This window comes from Carcharodon carcharias, chromosome 8, assembly GCF_017639515.1.
Source record: "Carcharodon carcharias isolate sCarCar2 chromosome 8, sCarCar2.pri, whole genome shotgun sequence".
Taxonomy (NCBI): domain Eukaryota; kingdom Metazoa; phylum Chordata; class Chondrichthyes; order Lamniformes; family Lamnidae; genus Carcharodon; species Carcharodon carcharias.
Window position 1 is genome coordinate 83,965,122 of NC_054474.1, and position 21,885 is coordinate 83,987,006.

Genomic DNA, 21,885 nt, shown 5'->3' on the forward strand with positions numbered 1-21,885 from the left:
AGCACATGTCCTGGTCAGGAGATAGTTAACAACTAAAATGGAAAAAGAGTAAAGATGAAGGTCTTCCATGGGGAATAGCGACTTCATTACCTCTGTATCATTCTGCACCAGCTCTGAAAAAATATTGGCGTTCATGGAATCATCCAGACAGGGAGATTCTGTTGACATATGGCTATTGACTCCTTCCATCTCTAAGTCATACTAAAATTAAAAATTACAAAAATAACTGAACTGAACATTGGTCTCCCTCCATGTGGAGAAATCCACAGGAATAATGCAAGATTAAACATTAATAGTACCTGACTCAGTCTGCAGCAAGATTGATCAGTCACCTTAAACCTGCAGTTCAGTAAAAATTCTCATTTTTAAAATCAAACCTTCAAGCTGACAGACAGACAACAATGTGATGGATGGAATCATCATCTGTGTTATCAAGTAGCATGTACTCACCAATAACCTGCTCACTGCTGCTCAGTTTGGTTTCTGTCAGGACCACTCGACTCCAGACCTCATGAGTCTCAGCTGAGGAGAGCGAGTGCCCTTGGAATCAAGGCAACATTTGACAGAATGTGGCATCAAGGAGCCCCAATATCACTCTGGCTGGGGTCATACTCAACACAAAATATAGGTCTGGCTGTTGGAGTCAAACTATCTCAACCCAGGACAATGCTGGAGGAAATCCTCAGGGCAGTTTCCTAGATCAGAGTATTTTCAGCTGCTTCCTCAATGAGCTTCCCTCCAATCACAAGGTCAGAAACAGGGCTGCTCCCTGATGATCTCAGTGTTCAGTTTCCTTCACAATTACCATTCTGAAGCCATGCCCTTATGCAGCAACACCAGGGCAACATTCAGGCTTGGGCTGATAAGTGGCAAGTAACATCCATGCCAGGCAATGACCATCTCCAAAAAGCAATCTCTTAAGCACTTCTCCTTGACAATCAATGGTATTAATATCATTGAATACCCCACATTCTGGGGGGTCACCATTGACCAGGAGCTCAACTGGACCAACTACATAAATGCCCTGGCTACTAGAATAGGTATTTTGCAGTGGGTGAAGTCACCACCTGGTTCCACAAACCTCTCCTCCATCTACAAGGAAGAAGTCAGAAGTGTGATGGAATACCCCCCCACTTTTCTGGATGGGTGCAGCTGCAACAACGCTCAAAAAGCTCGATGCTATCCAAGAAAAAGGAGCCACTTGCTTGGCCACCCATCCACCATCTTAAAAATTCACTCCCTCCACCTCCAGCACACCACAGTGTATACTATCTTTAGGATGCACTGCAGTAATTTGCCAAGCCTTCTGTGACTGCATCACCTAAATGGCATGACCTCCAGCACCTTGAAGGACAAGGGCAACTTGTAGATAGGAACACCATCACCTCCAAGTTTCCCTTCAAATCACACACTTTCTCGGCTGTAACATATACGACCATTCCTCATCGTCATTGGCTTAAAACCTTGAAAAGCCTTTCCTAACAGCAGTGCAGTTGTTCCTTCACCACACAGTGCAGTGATTCAAGAATGTGGCTCAAACCTACCCAAAAACAACCAGGGATGGACTGAAAATTGATTTAAAAAAAAATACAAATTGCAACCAGGTTTAAAGTCTGCCCCAATAGTTCAGTGATTAAACAGGCTGTAAGGAGCAGCTAATATTCACTGCCAAGGGAGGTTCTGGCTACCAGTGACCCATCGGGACTAGGAAGGTTCCATCCTTGATATGAGCTAAATTAATGCATCTCAGTGGAGCAGCTCCAAATGGCCTCAGTGTCCTCAGGCCTCAAGGGAAGAAAAAATGCAAATTTAACAACAGCCATGGGACTCAGTGACACTCATTGTCCTCAGGTGGCGGGAGACAAGGAAGACAAACATCAAAGTGGAAAAGCAAAAGAGATGAAAACAAACTACTCAATTTCCTTTACACAAACCTGTTTAAGTTGGGACTCACCAGAAAGGATGTGGAAGATGTTGTGCCACAGACTTCTGGATCTTGTGATGTTGTCCTGGGAGCTGAGGAAAGGGGCCTCCTAGACCAGTCACTTTCCTAGGAGTAAAGGATTACAAGAATTCTATTAGGCATTTGTGGTGAGCACTGTGCATCACTGCCAACTGCAAAGCTGGTATGCTACCTCAGCATACTGATTCTAACAGTACACACATTCCCAATCACCTTAGAATTCCTCAAACTGAACTTTGGTTAATGTGTTTTTTTTTAAACTGGCTGTGCACAATTTCAATTACTTGATTGACTTCTCAAAGCCAACAAAGTAGATTAGCAATGAAAATTAGGGATAATAAAGGAATAAGGGGGAAGGTAACCAGTTAGATTTATTTTACGGTGAGAGATATGGAAAATAAAAATCAAGGCATAATGGTAATTAATCTTAGCAAGTGTACATTTGGGAGGACTGTGAGGGGCTCTGGAATCCATACTCTAGGACTGTTTTTGATCCGACTGAAAGGGTACATTGTTGATTCATTATGTTACTGCCCAATACAAGGAAACAAAAGATAAGGCAGATTTGAAAATTTAGGTCCAGTTTCTTTAGTACAGGCACAACTACCGAACAGAGTGATTTGTTAGTGGCATTTACAATTATAAAGAACAGGCTGATTCCAGTGATTGAGGGGTCTAGAGCCAGCGACAGCAATACAGGATTAGATGCAAGAAGATGCAAAACAGAAAGGAGAAACTTCCACTTAAAAAAGTTGGGATGGGGGTACTATGAGCTACATTTTCAGAGTTAGTGATTGCAACAGAGACCATGTCAATATTTAAGGGTAGATCAGTTAGGTGGTTAAAGGAAAGGGAAATAAAGGACATGGAAAATGCAGGCACTTAGATTTAACACCACTGCTCAGTTGGAAAATAATCACCAACATGGATAATTGGGCAGAACTGCCCATTTCCACACTGTAATTCATTCAATGAGACAGAGGTACGAATTAATACAAGACTGTCTATCATTGCTTCAGCATTAATTGTGCGTGTTAATTTAGCTCAATTTTACCCTGCCACCATTGCCAACTTTGTCACCATCATTTGTGCGCTGTATCTAGAGCTCAATAGGTGCCTCTTTCAAAAATGTCAGCACAGGGATAGAGGGCTGAATATCCTTTTGTTCTGTAAAATTCAGTGTCTCTATGGCCTGGAAGTAAAATGCAAACAGACATTTATCCTGCAAGCACATGTCACTTATACTGGCCAAAAGGAGTCACATTGGGCTCGAAACATTAACTCTGTTTCTCTCTCCGCGGATGCTGCCAGACCTGCTGAGTATTTTCAGCACTTTGTTTTTATCTCAGGTCCCAACACCTGCAGTATTTTGCTTTTATTCCCTTGGAACATTTGACTGTAACTGGTCTAAGTGATCTTCACCTTGACACAGTCTAACTGCAGCAATATTCTAAAAAGAAAATTAGTATATATACACACACAGCTTGATGAATCATAGGCTGAACTAAAACATTTCCAACAAAATTAATTTAGAATCTTAAAAAAAAATATTACTTACATTTTCCTTGTTGGGTCCCAGACTTCCAAAATCCTTGCGGTCCTGGACTAGGTTCCGAGAGCCATACACTCCGAACATAGGACTGCTGCAGAGAACCTTCGGCTGCAAGGCAAATATATTGTATATGTATTTTTTTAAAACAAAGTGTAAATTGAATTAAATGTGTTTTTATGATTATTTTCCCCAGAGTTAACCTTTTACTTTGTGTGTTGCGGGATCTGTGCATGGAATATACTGTGGAAGTCAGTGTCGCACAAAGGACATTAGCAAGACCACTAAGTTTATAAAAATGACAGTCAGGCTGCTTTTGGGGTTATATTTCTGGTACCAGCCCAAAATGACCAGATTTATTGAATTGAGTTTCTCAACTTCTCAGGGTGGGGTTTGAACTCTCAACCTCTGGACCACAGCCACCATGCTACTGTATTAATTCCCAGACAGGTTTGCGTCATAGTATTGACCAATTCCAATGCTTGCGCAATACTACAGCAATTGTCTCTTCTTCTTCTTGGGTTCTCTGGTCAAAGGCAGGTCTGACCCACAGTTTCACGATCTCCACCACAGGTAGGGTAAGGAGCCAGGTCCCAGAGCAGGGATCAAGCACAGAGCAATTGTTTAGAGGGCACATTTTTAAAAACATAATCTGTTTCAGTTTCTTTCCTCCTCCCCTTAAAAGCAAAAGTCATTTTAATCACGGGGCCACGCAGAGATTACCAGGGCTTCTATTTCATTGTTTGGAAGGAATGACTAGGACAAGGCCATAAATGCAGCCCCATCTTCTGTGTGTTCCTTTACTATACAGGTTTCCTCTGGAAATTTGAAACCACTGGTTTATTTCAACCAACCCTACAATCCAAATTCCAGGAAAAAGTATTTGCTTTTTGGGAAATTCTTTTCAATTCAAAAAACCAAGAAAAGGGGTAAAATTTAAATACAAAGGTAGAAATTAAGTTTAATAACCTCTTCCCATCTCACCCATCTCTTATCCAGATGCCACAACGGCATCACCACAACCAAGCACAGCTCCCAAGAGCCAATGCCCATCTCCCAAAACAGTGCGTTTGCCAAATTAGACAGTTCTTGTGCCATTTGCTTTTACAAGGGGAAACATTAGGAATAAGCAACTCTACTCCTTGCCCTTCCTCACACTGCATGCTCTGAAGGGTTATCTCTCACCGGCAATACAAGTTCTTACCAGAAGTGCTTGTGTTCTTCCTACGGGCTGCTTGCTGCAAAAAAAAAAGCAAACAAACATCAGAGGAGATACAGTTACACTTTACATCAGAGACAGCAACAGCCAGCGGTAGGGCAAGATTGTAGAATCGTTCCACACACAGTTCAAGAGCAACTATGATCAAATAACGTTCTGTTTTGTCGCTCAACAGTCTAGAGAGACTGTGGTAATTGCAGCTGGGTTTTTTTTACGTGCTCCAACCTGATCCCTCAGTACTGCACCAATATGTCAGCCAAGAATATATGCTCATGTCTGGCGTTGGACTTGAACTTACAAGCTTCTGACTTCTGACGCAAGTTCTTTTCCACTTACTATACAGATGTGCTGACCTCTCTTCAATGTTTCTTGACTGGCATGAGAGAAATCAGATTGCCTCAGCCAATGAAGGGGAGGAGGAAAGGGAAACAGGGGCGAACATTCTCAAAGTTAATTATGAACAATACTCGACCACAATAGGGATGTCCAAAGCGGTACAGATAGCAAGCCTGACATGATTTTTAGCCTGCTTTTGGGGATCCCCACCTATTAGGATCCAGTGCAGTTAATTTAAAATAGCACATCACTCGTGTATTTTCATGTTCTTCAAAACAGGCACAGTCTTCTGCCTGAATCAGAATTACATAGCAACATTCAAAATAGACATACATGCAAGGGCAGTGTTAATGGTTAATGCTTATCCAGCAATAGAGCAATATTCCAGAATTTTAAAAAACGCTCCATTTAACAGCTACAACAGAGCAGAAGGTTAATGGTATCCCGAAGTTCACCAATTGTACACATAATTCAGCTGTTTAGAAAGAGGGACATGTTTTGGGAAGAACTGTCCTAAGAGGTAGGATCTTTCACTCCTTTTTCCATTGTCTTTATCACATTTTGGCGAGTGAAGCAGGCAGGTGGAGAGATGCAGGCAGGTGGAAAGAAAGAGGATAATTTATTCCAGACATTAAAAAAATTAAGCAATGGTTAATCTTAACACAAATGGCATCAATGACAGAGTTGTCCTTTTACAACCTCTCTCCTCAACGTCCAAGGCCTCCAGTACTCCCTCCAGGTGAAGCAATGATTTTCATGTAGTTTCAAAGTAGTATACTGTATTCACTGCTCACAATGCTCTACACTGTGGAGACCAACACACACAGGGTGATCGCTTTGCAGGACACGTCCATTCAGTCCGCAAGAACGATCCCTCATGCGGAGATCTATGTCCTCTGCCTACTGCAATGCTCCAGTGAAGCTCAACCCAAGCTCAAGGAACAGCACCTCATCTTTTGATTAGACATTTTACAGTCTTCAAGACTCAACATTGAGTTCAACAATTTCAGTTTATAATCTCTACCCCCATTTTGTTTCCTTTTCTTTGCATGTTTTGGTCTTAACCTTGCTTTTCTCCTGTTCTTGCGTTCAGATGGAAGCTGTCCATCATTCTGTCATTCACACCTCCTCCAGACACACCCTTCATTTCTTTACTTGTCCCATTACCACTCCCATTGGCCTTGCACCATGAACCCTTTTGTCGTTTAATCTCTCGTCTTCCACCCCATCAGACCTTCCCTTTGGTTTTTCCACCTTTCACTAGCTTAAAATCCATTACATTTCTAACTTTCCCCAGTTCTGATATTGTAAACACCCTTTCTCTCTCTCTCCACAGATGCAGCCTGACCCGCTGAGTAATTCCAGAATTTTTATTTCAATTATAGCATTTCATTTCTTGGAGGGGTCGTTATCTGAGCAATGCAGTTGTCAGCAAGAGGTATTAAAGCGAGCGAGAGTGTAACATTTTACATCCCATGTAACCATTGATGGGATTCTAATGGTGCATCACTCTGGAAATGGATGTGATTGGAGAAAGAATATATAAAAAGACAGCAATCGCAAAGCACCCACATCAGCTTTCCCAACATGTGGATTTGGTTCAATCGTTCAGAAACAGTATGAACAAATTCCTGACTCAAGGGAACAGAGGGATAAGAGTTTGGATTGCATGCAGGTGTGTGTCTTGAAACAAATTCAAGGCTTTGTAAGCAAGTGGCAAATTTGGATGGTCTTAATCACTTTTCCCCCATCTTTAGCTTTTTGTTTTGTTATAAAGTGAAAAACAAACTTCAATTTTCTTTTGAAAAAGGGAGTGTTTAATTTGGACAGCTCTCCAGCCAAAATGCTGCTACATCCGTGATCATTTGTGTGGATCTTATTATCCAATCGATGCGGATTTCTATAGTGTATTCTGTTCAAGGCCTCATCCAGTCAGCTGCAATGCTTTTGAACATTACTTACAATTCACTGGACTGCACATCTGTTAGACCAGGCGAGTCAAGGCATAAACCTGAAACAAAGAAATAGTACCTTACATATATTTATTCCCTCTTTGCCATTTTATTTCTGCCTGTTTCCCCAACCACACCCCCCATTCCCCATTTAAACAGTTGCAGCTTTCCTCCGTTGTCTGTCAGCAGTTGCAATTCTGCTAGACTGAGCTGGTCAGAATCAGATTCTCCTACATCTCCTGCTCTTCTAATCACATTGAGAACCACTACAGGACCAGCATTGGAGAAGGTGAGGGCCAGCAAAAGACAAAACTAAAGCATTCATATTAATGACAATAGGTCAGAGGTGAACATTAGTTCCAACTCAGTACACAGCTCTGACCTATAGAATCATCAGTTCATCCCCTCAATTAAATCTCCATCTTAATGAGCACAATGTACAGGACAACTTGACAGATGATAGCATCAGTGATTCAAACAATTACACTGCTGGATAAACACCAGTTCAGAAGCAAAATAAAGACATACAGTGGACAAAAAGTCTTAATTGTTGTGAAGCCAATGAAAGCTCAGATCAATCACAGGTTAGTTGCATGGTCAGGGGACTTTGCACATTAGCATACACTGGCCTTTTTCAGGCCAGAGGCTGGAAGACACCCAGCATTTTGAGAATGGTTTGCGTTTCTACAGGAATGTGATATATCTTTGTGCGAAGGGAGCACTATTGTAAATACAAAACTGGTGGACCTTCATAAGAACATGAGAAATAGGAGCAAGCCATTCAGCCCCATAAGACTTTCTGCTATTCAATAAGATCATGGCTGATCGGACTGTGGCCTTAACTCCGTTTTTCTGCCGGCCCTCTGTAACCCTTGACTCCCTAGTCAATCAAAAATCTTTCTAACTCAGCCTTGAATATGTTCAACGATTCAGCCTGCACTGCTCTCTGGTGTGAGAATTCCAAAGATTAAAGACCGTCAGAAAAGAAAATCCTTCACAAAAGTCTTAAACAGGAAACACCTTATTTTTAAACTGTGTCCCCTAGCTCTAGACTCTACCATGAGAGGAAACATCCTCCCAGCATCTACCCTGTCAAGCCTCCTCAAAATCCTATTTGTTTTAATAGGATCGTCTCTCATTCCTCTAAACTCTAATGAGTATATTTCCAGCCTGCTCATACCTCAATTATCACCCTACTAGTCTCCGCATTCAAAAGATCATCCTCCGCCATTCCTGCTAACTCCAGCTTGATGCCACCACCAAACACAACTTCCCTTCAACCCCCCTGGCAGCTTTCCACAGGGATTGTTCACTCCGGGACACCCTGGTCCACTCCTCCATCACCCCCTACACCTCAACCCCCTCCCACGGCACCTTCCCATGCAACCGCAGAAGGTGCAACACCTGCCCCTTTACTTCCACCCTCCTCACTATCCAAGGGCCCAAACACTCCTTTCAAGTGAAGCAGCACTTCACTTGCACTTCCCTCAGTTTAGTCTACTGCATTCGCTGCTCCCATTGTGGTCTCCTCTACATTGGAGAGACCAAACTCGGACTGGGTGACCGCTTTGCGGAACACCTTCGGTCTGTCTGCAAGCATGACCCAGACCTCCTTGTCGCTTGCCATTTCAACACACCACCCTGCTCTCATGCTCACATGTCCATCCTTGGCCTGCTGCAATGCTCCAGTGAAGCTCAACACAAACTGGAGGAGCAGAACCTCATCTTCCAACTAGGCACTTTACAGCCTTCCGGACTTAATATTGAGTTCAACAATTTCAGATCATGAACTCTCTCCGCTATCCCCAACCCCTTTCCAATCCCCCTTTTTCCAATAATTTATCATTTTTTACAAATATATTTTTCTTTTCTCACCTATTTTTAAATTTATTTCGATCTATTGTTTTATCTCCACCTTTTAGCCCATTTCAATCCCTTGCCCCCACACCACCCCCACTAGGGCCATCTGCCACTAGCTTGTCCTGCTTGCTACCCTTAATGTTCCCATTAGCACATTCCTTAGGTAATATCACCACCATCGACACCCCTTTGTCCTTTCATCTATAACATCTTTGGCAATCTTTTCTTTGCCTTCACCTATCAACGGCCCCCTATCGAGTTCTACCTGTCCCACCCCCTTCTACCAGCTTATATTTCACCCCATTTCTCTATTTCCTTAGTTCTGATGAAAGGTCATACGGACTCGAAATGTCAACTGTATTCCTCTCCGCAGATGCTGCCGGACCTACTGAGTTTTTCCAGGTGTTTTTGTTTCTGCTCAAACCTTCTTTGACTTCATAGAAAATGCAGGTACAGTAAGTATTTAGGAAGGCAGATGGAATGTTAGCCTTTATTGCAAGATGGATGGAGTGTAAAAGTAGAGTATCTTAGAATCGTCAGAAAATTTGCCTATAACACACACTGTCCCTTCATCCAAGTCATTAAAATAGATCGCAAATAGCTGATGCCCCAGTACTGATCCCTGTGGCATTCTACTAGTTAGAGATTGCCAATCCTTTATCCCTACTCTGTTTCCTGTTAGTTAGCCAAACCTCTATTCATGCTAATATATTACCCCCAACTTCATAAGCTCTTATCTTGCGTAATAACCTTTTATGTGCCACCTTTTTGAATGACCTTTGAAAATCCAGCAATACATCCACTGGCTCCCCTTTATCCACCCTGCTTGTTAAATCCTCAAAGAGCTCTAATAAATTTTCCAAACAAGATTTACCTTTCATAAAACCATGTTAACTCTGCTTGATTGTATTATGATTTTCTCAATGTCCTGCTACTACTTCCCATATAATGAATTCCAGTGACAGGTGTTAGACTAACTGCCCTATAGTTTCCTCCTTTCTGTTTCCCCTCCTTTCTTGAATAGAATAATTATATTTTCAGTCTGCTGGGACCTTTTCAGAATCTAGGGAATTTTGGAAGATTGCAACCAAAACAACCACTATCTCTGTAGCCACTTCTTTTATGACCTTACGATGCAGGCCATCAGGTCCAGGGGACTTGTCAGCCTTTATTTTTCCATGTAGTTTTAAGTTCCTCCGTCCCTTTTGCCTCAATTTTCTACTATTCTTGAGGTGCTTTTTGTGTCTTCTCTTGAGATTACAGATACAAAATACGTGTTCAATGTTTGCCATTTCCTTGATTCCCATTATTAATTCCCCAGTCTCATCCTCTAAGAGACCAAGGCTTACTTTAACTACTCTTTTCCTTATATACTGCAGAAGCTTCTTACTGTTTGTTTTTTTCAAAATACCTCCTTAAACGTCTGCCACTCTACCTTTGAACATATTTTCCCAGTCCACTTTAGCAAACTGTATTTATACCCTTTTAATTGCCTTTATTTAGACATTAGTTTCAGGCCTAGGTTTCTTACCCTCAACCTGAATATGAAACTCTATCATGTTATGATCACTCTTGCCTGGAGGACCCTTTACTATGAGGTAATTAATTAATCCAGTCTCATTATACATTACCAGGTCTAATGCAACTTGCTCTTTGGCTGGTTCCAGAACATATTGTTCTCAGAAACTGTCCTGAATACACTATGAATTCATTCTCCAGGCTAACTTTTCCAATTTGATTAGTCCAATCTATATATTAAAATCATCTACAGTTATTGCAGTACTTTTCTAACAGACCCCCATTATTTCTTCATTTATACTCTGTCCTACAGTGTAGCTATTGTTAGGGACCCTATAAACAACTCCCATCAGTGACTTCTTTCCTTTGCTTTTTATCACCAACCAAACTGATTCTACATCTTGATCTTCCAAGCCAAGATCATTTCTCACTACTGCACTGATCACATCCTTTACTAACAAAGCTACCCCACCTCCTTCTTTCTCACCTCTCATCCTTCCAAAATGTCAAATACCCTTGAATATTCAGCATCCAGCCTTTGTCACTTTGCAACCACATCTCTGAAATATCTATCATATACTAATTTATTTCTATTTGTACTATTAATTCATCCACCAGTTAAGAATGCTGGAACCTTAAATTCTGTATTTTTACCACTTTTCCCTACTCTAACCTTATTTCTTGGTATATTCTTAAGTTTGTACATTCTGTCCCTTTGTGTCACATTCTGGTTATCATTACCCACATCACTACTCTGTACTATTTCCTTGTCCTTTCTCTTTAACTTTCCAAATTTCCCCTCACATGAACCCTCCCCTGCTATTATTTAGTGCAAAGCCCTCTCTACAGCCCTAGTTATACAATTTCATAGGACTCCAGTCCCAGCATGGTTCAGGTGAAGGCCTCAACTGTACTACTCCCTCTTTCCCCAATGCTGGTGCCAGTGACCCATGAGTCGAAACCCATTTTTCCCACACCAATATTTGAGCCACACATTCAACTGTCAAATCTTATTTACCCACCTACCTCATGGCTGAGATAGCAATCCAGAAATTACCACCTTTGTGGTTCTGCTTTTTAATTTAGCCCCTAGCTGCTCATACTGCCTTAGCAGAACCTCATTCTTAGTCCTATTTATGTCATTGGTACTCACATGGACCACAACAACTGGATCCTTCCCCTCCCACTCCAAGTTTCTCTCTAGCCCTGAGATGTCCTTAACCCTGGCATTGAGGGTAGGCACCACAGCTTTCAGGATTCATGCTCTCAGCTGCTGAGAACAGTATTTATCCCCAAACTGTCCCCCACTACACCTACATTCCTTTTTACTTCCTGCACCTGAATGGCCCCCTGCACCTTGGAGCTGTGTTCAGTTTGCTCATTCTCCCTGCTGTTCTTGCTCTCATCCACACAAGCTGCAAGAGTGAGATACAAGTTACTCGTTTGACTCAGGGCCGAAGACAGCTTGTCAGTGTGCAAAAATAGTGCACATCTCTCAAGAGGAATTTAGAAAAAAACTTCTAAGACTTCACCCCCCAAAACAACAAAGCAATGACGTTTTGATTTGTTTCTGAAAACCAATGAGTTAGCACTCTATTCATTGTAGCTGGATAAATAGGTAGCGCACTGCACAGTTAAACCTCAAAACAAATAAGCTTTACTTTGTTTATATTGAGAATTAAGATATAGGTGGTTCACTTATCCCTCTAGCTTTGTTTTCAGTGAACCAGCCTCACTCTGAAGTTTTAAAATAGCATTTAATTTTCTTGTAAAAGTTTTAAACCCCAAAAAGTTGTAATCTGCATCACCAAGCCCTTTTCTATACATTCGGACAAACAAAGAACCTCGAATATGTATTTTGGTGAAAGCTCAACGACCTGAAACTAAGTTTTGCTCTCCACAGATGTTGTCTGTGCTGCTGGCTGATTTCTAACATTTTCTGCTTTTATTCCAAAGAGATAATTGTAGCCTATGAAAAGATGCACTTTGGCATTTTGCATGAAGAATAATAAATTTGAAAAAAAATGTTACTGACCCCTGCCTACAAACTCTGGAGATGCTGACGTCTCACCTCCATTACTCAGATTTGACATGTCCAGGCAACGTCTTGGAGTGTCACTGAAAGAGAACCAGAATTATTTAGCTGCAATTCATACGATAACTTCACTGCTCAGTTTTTCACCATCACTGCCAATTTTTAATTCTTTCTAATAAAAGGTGACTAAGTATATCCTCAGTTAAGCTTTTGGGCTACAGACAATTGAACAACAAAACACGGAACAAAATCCATGTCATTTTGCATTAACATATTCGAAATGTTATTTTTCTTCTTGGTCAGAGACAGAGGGAGATACAACTTGGAGGGACCTCGGCTGGTCTAAGGCACTAATCCAGCATCAGCAACAACAAATTACTGCTCCAAAATTCTTCAACTTTTTCCAAACATATCTCCCCTTATTCAAACAAATTGTTTACTTCTCGCCAATTTACTGCATATTGCGGAATGTCTTTAAACCATGCCACCACAACTTTGACTCCTTCTTACTTAAGTGGAAAAACAATTCTTTTCATTACTGGATTCTTCTATCCACTACACCAAAACCAGTGTTTCACATCTGGAACATTCATTCTAGATTGTGATACTATCCCAATTACGGTGATCTAAATTTCACCCAAAGTCCATCTGCTCACATCCTTTTTCTTTTTAAAAAAAAAAACAACAGTGTTTGGGGTACTTTAAATTTAATCAATCTTTCATTTTCCCTGACATCAGTCTCTATTCAATTCAAAATAGCCTCTGATTTTCTAGTTTACCTTTTGCTGAGTTATTCTGTAAGAGGTCTGCAGGTAACTTTGGTTGCTGCCATCCTTGCACAAAATTATCACATATGCGTCCCTATTAAAAACCTCTGCTATATCTCATGTTCTGTACAGCAGACCCAGCCTGAAAGCTTTTCTTTGTTTCACTATAAATTACTGTTGTAATTGCCTGTCTTGTTTCTCCAATATAAGGTCACTCAAATACTGCTGCCTCTTTTCCAACCACCCTTGGCTATTATTCTCCTAAACCTTCCCCTTAATATATATTCTTCTTTGACCATTTCCTGCCAGTCCCCTCAGTCTTAAAACACCAAAGTTTTCCAGGCAACAAACAACGCAATTGCCCACAGTTCCAATAGGATTCTCTGAAACACACGCTAACCCCAAACTAAGTCAAAAGCAATACTACTCAGGCAGTGTCTGAGGCCTGCTCACTTGAGATTAGATGCGAATTGAATCTTCCATTTTCTCACCTCACAAAAGGAGATGACGCCTCTCAGTCATGATTTAATGTTAAGCGTTGTGTGCTTCTCCCAAGTACAGTTTTAATGTTAAAAAAAAGTCATTCCCCTATCCAGTAGGGCTTCCACCAGGAATGTAATAACATTTCTTTGCCAGTTTCTGTTCATTAAAGCAGCCCCAGAGGACTCTTAACAGCTGGGGAATTTTGAAGCACACTTCATAAATGTCCTAGTCTTCAGGAAATTCAATTACATGGTTTAAATCAAATTGTCCAAACTGGAGTGCTATTTAGCTCAAAACAGAATCTTTCTGCCAGAAAACTCCACTAAGCTCCCTCCTTCTCTTTTCCTCAATACCATCCTTATGGTATTAAATCACCCCATCCCCAGTTAGCCTTGAACCAGTATCTATCCTTCATTAAGTGAGGGATGCTCCAAACAGCTATTCAATTCAATGACAAAAGTGCTTCAGTATAGAGCTATTGTGACCGGCTGTCTAACAATGGAATCAAATTACATAACCAGTGTAACAAAAACACAACTTTCATTTATATGGCATCTTGTGTGTGACCCAAGTGCCCAGAATGCTTTACAGGAGGACCAATTGACACCAGGCAGGAAGTGAGAGGGAAGTTAAGGGAAGTGAACTGAAGCATAATTCTTGAGGTAACTTTTGAGGAAGCTTTAAAAGGTAAGGACAGTATAGCAAGAGTGTAGGAGGAGAATTCCAGGATACAGAACCTGTGCTGAAGATTCTGTCATTGAAGTGATGGGTGAAGGGCACACAGTAGATCAGAGTCAAAATAGCAAAGGTCAAGCCAGGGCACAGGATGAATAAAGATCTAAGAGGGATAATGTCACCTTAGACATAGAGAGCTCTGAAAATAAGAATTTGAACAGCTTAATAAGAGTCATTATACAGTCCTGTCTCCACCTCAGTCACGGTCTTCCATATCACCTTTACCCAGGTGGGCCCTGTTGGATAAACCTGCAAGGGAAAAAAAAATCAGCGACACACAGGAAGCACACTTCCCACTCCAGTCTTCCATTAAACGTTTCTCTGATATCAAAAGCTCCAGCAGGTTGAATCTAGAACTATGGTCCAATGCTAGGAGGTTGCAGAAAGCAAACACCATTATTCCACTTATTTCCTAGACCTGCCCAAAATTCCAATTCAACTGGCAGAGTGCGCTGCATATTGTCATTCAGCTCCCCATTTCCCCAAGGGATCTCATTATCATCCCATTGAACCTAGACACAAGGAGCTTTTTGGACTTGCTCCTCACCACAGCTTACACATATATCGAAGTGGAATGAAACAATATCTTCCCTCACCACTCAGTCTTTGTGCATTGACATGCTAGAAGAGAAAGTAGATCTCACATCCCACTTGCTTACCCATCACAGGAGCTAAGATTACTCATGTTGAGAGCACAATTAGGCGAGGTCATAGGCTCAGGGGAGAAGGGCATAGAAGAATTGGTGTCCCAGATCATAGATAGCAACTTCTTGGAACTCAGTCGGAAACTTGGACAAAAGTCAGGACTAAGGGCCATGGAACTATCTTCACATTCATCCATCATTGCAATCCAGATTCCAAAAACCTGGGAGAAGAAAAAGCAAAGAAGTGAAGCAAAGTTTCATTTATCTCAGTGATGCAAGTTTAGATTCATTCGCAAAGGTGGAAATGCTTAGGTTTCTACCATGGAAAGAAATGGATGACTTGGGACACTAAAGTGTCAAACTTGAATATTGTTGCAAAAAGAGACACAGGTTGCCACAGCTTTTCCTCTTGCATTCATTACAACAAACGCAAGAATGCCAAATTTCAAACAGTCACAGCAAGAGGGAAGGGTGCTGATTGGTTGACAAGCACTTCTTCTCTGCAGCAGTATAAATTGTTGTGATTGCCAAATTTTAAACATTCTTGAGTTTGTTCTGATGAGCACAAGATGAAAACCTTCAGAAACATGTCCTTCTGTTCAGCAATATTCAAGTTTTGTACTATCAAGAAAATGTAAAACCTGAGGTTTTATGATTCCTGCTCCTCTACGAGATGGATTTATCCAAACTTTCCTGGGATGTGAATGTTGACATATACTGGATTTGCTCTTCCGTAACACCCTTTAAAGAAGATTGTTCTGCAAACATTCAAGCAGTGTGCAATAATGTTCAGTATTGTAAAGAACAGGTTAATCAATGTGGCTAACTAAAAGTAGTAGTAACTGGGCATAAAGTCAAGAATTTTAAAGTTTATCATGCAATTCCCTTCTCCCATCCTGAGGACACTCCAGATTACGGCATCAGAAAGAGATGTAGATCTGCACCCACAATCATCTCAAGATGAGCTATTTCACTGAGTCAGAATAGTTGATCACTCTGACAACTTGCTACCCATCCCAGGCTGGGACTGACATATCCCAGTAAACCCCAATCCCCAGGGCACAGAAAATAATGAGGCTGACTGGGTTGCACTGCATGGAGCCAGCATATGGGCAGAAAGGCCTCCTCTGTGCTATAATAACCCTGACTCTATAACACCTGAACCCCACCATTAGATCACAGCTCCCTCTCTCAGCTGCTATCCATTATTCTCTGCAAACATTCTTCTGCCTGTTTTCCAATACCAGTCTGTTTACTTTATCGTGGAGAGCAGCCAGTTGCTTCTCCGGAGATGGTTCAATTGCTGGCTGCAGTTACGTGGAAGTCTAAATGGATGGTGGTTTATTTTTTGTTTACAGCCACAAGTATAAAAGTAACATGAAAATCCCTAATGTCCTGGCATCTAGTTGTGGGATCAAAGTATGACTCTTGTGTAGTGACAACAACAAATGCAGCATCCCACAGTCATACTCACTTCATAAAATGTAACCACTTTGAACACATGCCTGGTACAAGTTTGGACTCTTTCGACAATGTACTTGATCTTAGGGCTTGGGGCTAGCTTGTACTATCCATTCCAACTTCTAAAACTTGCAATACCGTTGTGCACTTACATATGACATACTGCAGGATAAAGAGAAGCATGCACTGCTGGCAAAACAAAAGTAACTTAATTTAATATATAGCAATCACACACTGGCAGACAAGGTGTTACAAGGTCATTAGGTACTGAGCTAGCTTTTTTTTAAACATTACATGTTAAAACCTAGATTAAATCTAAAACAACTACTTTCATTAATTGCTAATGGGGGTGAAAAAGATGGCAGGTCATGAGTAAACAACAACCTGGTTTGGAACTGTACAAGAGACACCAAGTTATTGGGTCATTAAAAAACTGTAGAGGCTCCATTGGAATTATTGGGCTATTTATATGGTCACCAACATGTTAGATTGGAAGATTCACCAGTCAAGCAGCTATTAATGTATAAAAACAGATAAGGTCATGTGAACTAATGGACAATGGTAGAGTCAGGCACAGACAGGAAAGAACAGTCCAAAATATGGGTAGTTCAGATAACCTAAAATAAAACTGTATTTGCAGGACGAAAACAAATATTTTGCGATGAATGATGAGCATGGACAACAGCTGCAAGGGACCATTTGAATCTGCAACCCCTTATCATAAAACCAGGCACTGATGTTCCAATGCACTGGATACCAATACAGTCAGTTCAAATCTCTTTCAAAAAGTGTTCAAAATAGAACTACACAAACACTGGATTCTCAACATATGATCACTTACCTCTTCAGATTTGAGAAGTAGAGTGCTGTCAAATGTCAAGGTTGCATTTAGGTTACAGGTCCATAGATTTCTTTCTGACTCAAACTGGTCAGGCAGGTGGCATGCCTTCACCAAACCTATAATTCACCAAACCCAAGCCAAGCTGGCAAAGCTTGGAACTGCCTAGGGTTATTGCCTATTATTCTAAATAGCCTCCAACCAGCACTTGGAAAAGATTTGCTGTTGCTTCCACTTGTCCACTACCAAATACAGGGAGAGATTTTTTTCCCTCTCTCACACACCTATTCCTAAAGGTGGAAAAGTTTCATTTATGTCTTCTCCCAATTCCCAGTAGAGGATCTGGTCTCTCGTTTTCCAATCGCAACTTCCAACACCCAGGGTCTTTTTCCTTCTCTCTCTCTCAACCCAATTCCAAGGAAACAGAGTCCTCTCTCTCTTTCTAATTCTCAGTAAACAGGATCTATTGTCTCTCTCTCTCAAACATCCTGACTCCCAATATACAGGGTCTAATCTATCTTTCTCTCTCCCTAACTCCCAGCATACAGGATCTAATCTCTGATGTTTTCTCACTCAAACTCACAGTATACAGGGTCTCATCTCTCTTTCTCACTCCCAATATACATGGCCTAATCTATCTATCTTTCTCTCTCACTCTAACTCCTAGTATACAGGATCTACTCTCTCTCTCTCACTCCCAATACACAGGGTCTATTCACTCTTGTTTTCTCTCTCACTCTAACTCCCAGTATAAAGGTTCAATGTCTTTCTTTCTCATTCTCTCACTCACTAACTAACTCCCAGTATACGGAATCTAGTCTCTTTCCTCTCTCTCTCACTCACTCCACAGTATACGGTGCCTCTTTCATTCTTACCCTACCACCCAGTACTAAAAAATCTCTCACTCTCCCACTTAGTCGAATTCAGTATAGAAAGTCAGTCTCTGCCTCTCTTAGCCAGGGTTTACTCTCTCCCTCTGACACAGTATCTAGATTCATTCCCATGCTACACAGCCCCTGTTTCCCCACTTCCGGCTCCAAATGGATTTTAAATCTGCCGCAATGACACGGTTATTCCATCCGCCAATGGCATCCCTGCTTTTGGACGCAACCAATCAGGCTCTTGTCACATGTTGCGTCACGGAGACTGAGAACCCACCTCTCGGACGCGCTGATTGGCCATTGATGGGCCGAAGGTCTCGGGCTGCATGATTGGATAACGCGAGTGCCAATCAAGCCACAGCTTCCCTTAAAGTGAACTGGGTCGGAGACGGTTTAAATTAGCATTTGAATGCAGTTTGGTGATTTTCTATTATATTTTCTCTCAAACTTCACTCTCTGTTAAAATATTCTTCAAAAAATATAAATGTAACAGATGTGAAATTAAAAACTCATGCAATGATGTGGAAGAAAACCAGAAAATGTCGGCAAAACTCTGACAGCGTCTGTGGAGAGAGAAACAGAGTGAACGTTTCGAGTCCGTATGGACCTTCTTCAGAGCTGCAGTGATGTAGTGTAGGCATATGAGGGGTGGTGCGGGAAGCACAGTCATGGAACGGTTACAGTGCAGAAGGAGGCCGTTTGGCCCGTCGTGCTGTGTCAGTTCTCTGTAAACAGGGTTGCCAATCTTCCAGGATTGGCCTGGAGTCTCCAAGAATTGAAGATCAATCTCCAGGACACTGTTGTATGTGGACCTGGAGAAAAATCATCAGGACATTCAAAGAGATTTTTTTTGTTGTCATTTTCTTTGAACATTTCTCTTGACCAGATATAAAAATATCAAAAATGGTAATAAAAAAACGCTGTTTGGCTTACAGTCAAGCGTCATCCAGTTAGGTAATGTACCTTAACAAAAACAGAATTACCTGGAAAAACTCAGCAGGTCTGGCAGCATCGGCGGAGAAGAAAAGAGTTGACGTTTCGAGTCGTCATGACCCTTCGACAGAACTTGAGTTCGAGTCCAGGAAAGAGCTGAAATACCTTATTGCTTTCCAATTTGCGTAGGAAGGCAGTCTGTCACAAGGATGGACGTGCTGACCGACTAATGGCTGGTGCATGGTGCATGTCATATGATGAAACCTCCAGGAATGCATTTAATTACAGTTGGCAGCCCTATCTGTAAGAGCTACATGGCTGATATCACTCCCCTGCCTTTTCCCCATAGCCTAGCAATTTATTTTCTTTTCAGGTCAATTCCTTTTGAAAACAATGATTAAATCTGCCTTCATCACGCTCTTAAGCAGCACATTCCAGATTCTAACCACACACTGCATAGAAAAGTTTCACCCATGTTGCCTTTGGCTCTCTTGCCAATCACCTTATATCAGTGTCCTCTGGCTAGTGACCCTTCCACCAATCACAACAGTTTCTCCTGATCTGTCCCAATCCTTCATGATTTTGAACACCTCTAACAATTCTCCTCTCAACCTTCTCTTCTCCAAAGAGAACAGCCGCAATCTGGTAGGATCTAAAGTTCAATTAATGAAAATCTGGAATTAAAATCTAGTCTCAGTAATGGTGACCATATTACCATTATCGATTGTCGCAAAAACACATCTGGTTCATTGATGTCCTTCAGGGAATAAAATCTGCCATCCTTACCCAGTCTCTCCTACATGTGACTCCAGACCCACAGCAATATTGTTGACTGCCCTCTGAAATGGCCGAGCAAGCCACTCAGTTCAAGGGCAATTAGTGATGGACAACAAAGGCTGGCCTTGCCAGCGACCCCCACACCCCATGAAAGAATAAAAAGAAATCCACATAGCTGAAGTCTCTCATTCCCAGAACAATTCTCGTAAATCTTTTCTGCACCCTCTCTAAAGCCTTCACATCCTTCATAAAGTGTGATCTGAGACAAAGTGCTTAATTCTACATTACAATGAACAAAACAAGAATAATTCCATTCCAAAAAGTTATACTGCAACAGGTGTAGACAGAGGGCTTATTCAAATAAAAAGTTGCACTGACATCTAGCGAAATCCCAAAGCAGGCTGCTCAACAGCTCAGTCTGTGCCACACATACCTCACCTTTCACGACTCCAGTATGTTGCAAAGCACTTTGCAACCAATGTAATATTTTTTACAGGGTAGTCACTGTTGTAATGTAATAAAAACATCAGCTAATTTGTAAACAGCACACTCACAAATGGCAGTGTGAAAATGATCAAGGATGCTTTTTGACATGCTAACTGAGGGATAAATATTTGACAGGACACTGGAAATAACTCCCCTGCTCTTCAAAATAGCACCATGAGATTGTTTATGTCCATCTGAGAGAGCAGATAAGGCTTTAATATCTCACCAAAAAGACAGCAAGATGGAACCCATTCAGCAATGCAATCAAGTGTCAGCCTAGAATAGGAATTAAATCCACAACCTTCAGATGCAGTGACTAGAGTGCTACCAACTGAGCAACACCTCATGCACCAACAAAATGCCACCAAACAGCAATGGGTCCAATTCTGTTCACCATACTTTAGGAAAAATTTGAAGGTCCTTGAGAGAGTGCAGAATGTGCATTTACCAGAATGATACCAGGCATTGGAGATTTTAGTTACAAGGTTAGGATAGAAAGGCTGGAGCTGTTTTTTCCTTGGAGAAAAGGGGGTTGAGGGGAGATTTGATAGAGGCGCACAAGGTTGTGACAGGCTTAGATAAGGCAGACAGGGAAAAGTTCTTCCCATTAGCTGACGGTAGAAGGACTAGAGCACACAGATTTCAGATTTGGGCCAAGAAGTGCAGGGGGAATGTGAGGAAGAACGTTTTGACGCAGCAAGTGGTAATGACCTGGAACGTGAGGGTGGTTGAAGTGTGAACAATTAATTTTTTCAAAAGGAAATTAAATGGGCACCTAAGATAAATAAACTCACAGAGCTACAGAGAAAGAGCAGGGGAGGGATTGACTGGATCGCTCTGTGAGAAGCCAGCATGGACTCGATGGTCTACCACAACCTGTACAAGATTGGACTACATACGTTATGAGTTGGTTGTTTAAAATTTTCTAAAATGTAAGTTTATCAACCAGATAAACCAGATAACCAGAAGTTCTTTTTATAAACATCCCAAAATTCTTTTTAAATAGGTGTAAGAAGAATGGACGCTGAGCAAGGAGTAAAGAGATTTGGTAGAGTGAGGAAAGTTCAACGGAAGATTTTGAAAGGTTTTTGAACACGGAGAGGGAGAGTTCAATTGAAAGCTCTATTTCAAACATTGGGCCAAAGGCAGTGGAGAAACACAGAAGGCTGGAATCAAATTAAAGAAGGACCTGGGAGGGGAATGGGGCTGCTGGAGATAAAAGAGATTGGTGCAGAAATACAATGAAAGGATTTATAGATGAGGACCAGGATTTTGAATTTAAAAATCTCTGTGATGATCAAGCAGGATTTAGTCTGGGAAAGGATACACATGGAAACATTTGGATAATTTGGAATGTATGGAAGATGGAAGATTAGCAAGGAAAAAGAAACAAAAGCAGGATTTTTTTTATTCATTCGCGGGATGTGAGCTTCACTGGCTGGGCCAGC

At 41.4% G+C, this 21,885-nt stretch overlaps 1 protein-coding gene across 3 annotated transcripts in view; it reads right to left on the reverse strand.

Moving 5' to 3' along the window:
• LOC121280708 (M-phase inducer phosphatase 1-B-like) overlaps positions 1–19,392 on the reverse strand; it is a 37,921-nt gene extending 18,529 nt beyond the window's left edge. The window contains exons 1-7 of one of the 3 annotated variants that reach the window (XM_041192823.1): positions 19,340–19,392; positions 15,077–15,282; positions 12,433–12,515; positions 7,030–7,078; positions 4,717–4,750; positions 3,522–3,623; positions 1,955–2,050 (exon numbers count right to left, since the gene is read on the reverse strand). In XM_041192823.1, coding sequence (XP_041048757.1) covers positions 1,955–2,050; positions 3,522–3,623; positions 4,717–4,750; positions 7,030–7,078; positions 12,433–12,515; positions 15,077–15,261 — 549 coding nt within the window. In that variant the 5' untranslated portion in view covers positions 15,262–15,282; positions 19,340–19,392. Of the gene's footprint in view, positions 1–1,954; positions 2,051–3,521; positions 3,624–4,716; positions 4,751–7,029; positions 7,079–12,432; positions 12,516–15,076; positions 15,283–17,363; positions 18,053–19,339 lie in introns of those variants that run through there. The other 2 variants (XM_041192821.1, XM_041192824.1) reach the window with 2 other exon arrangements.
• Positions 19,393–21,885: the final 2,493 nt, after the last annotated feature.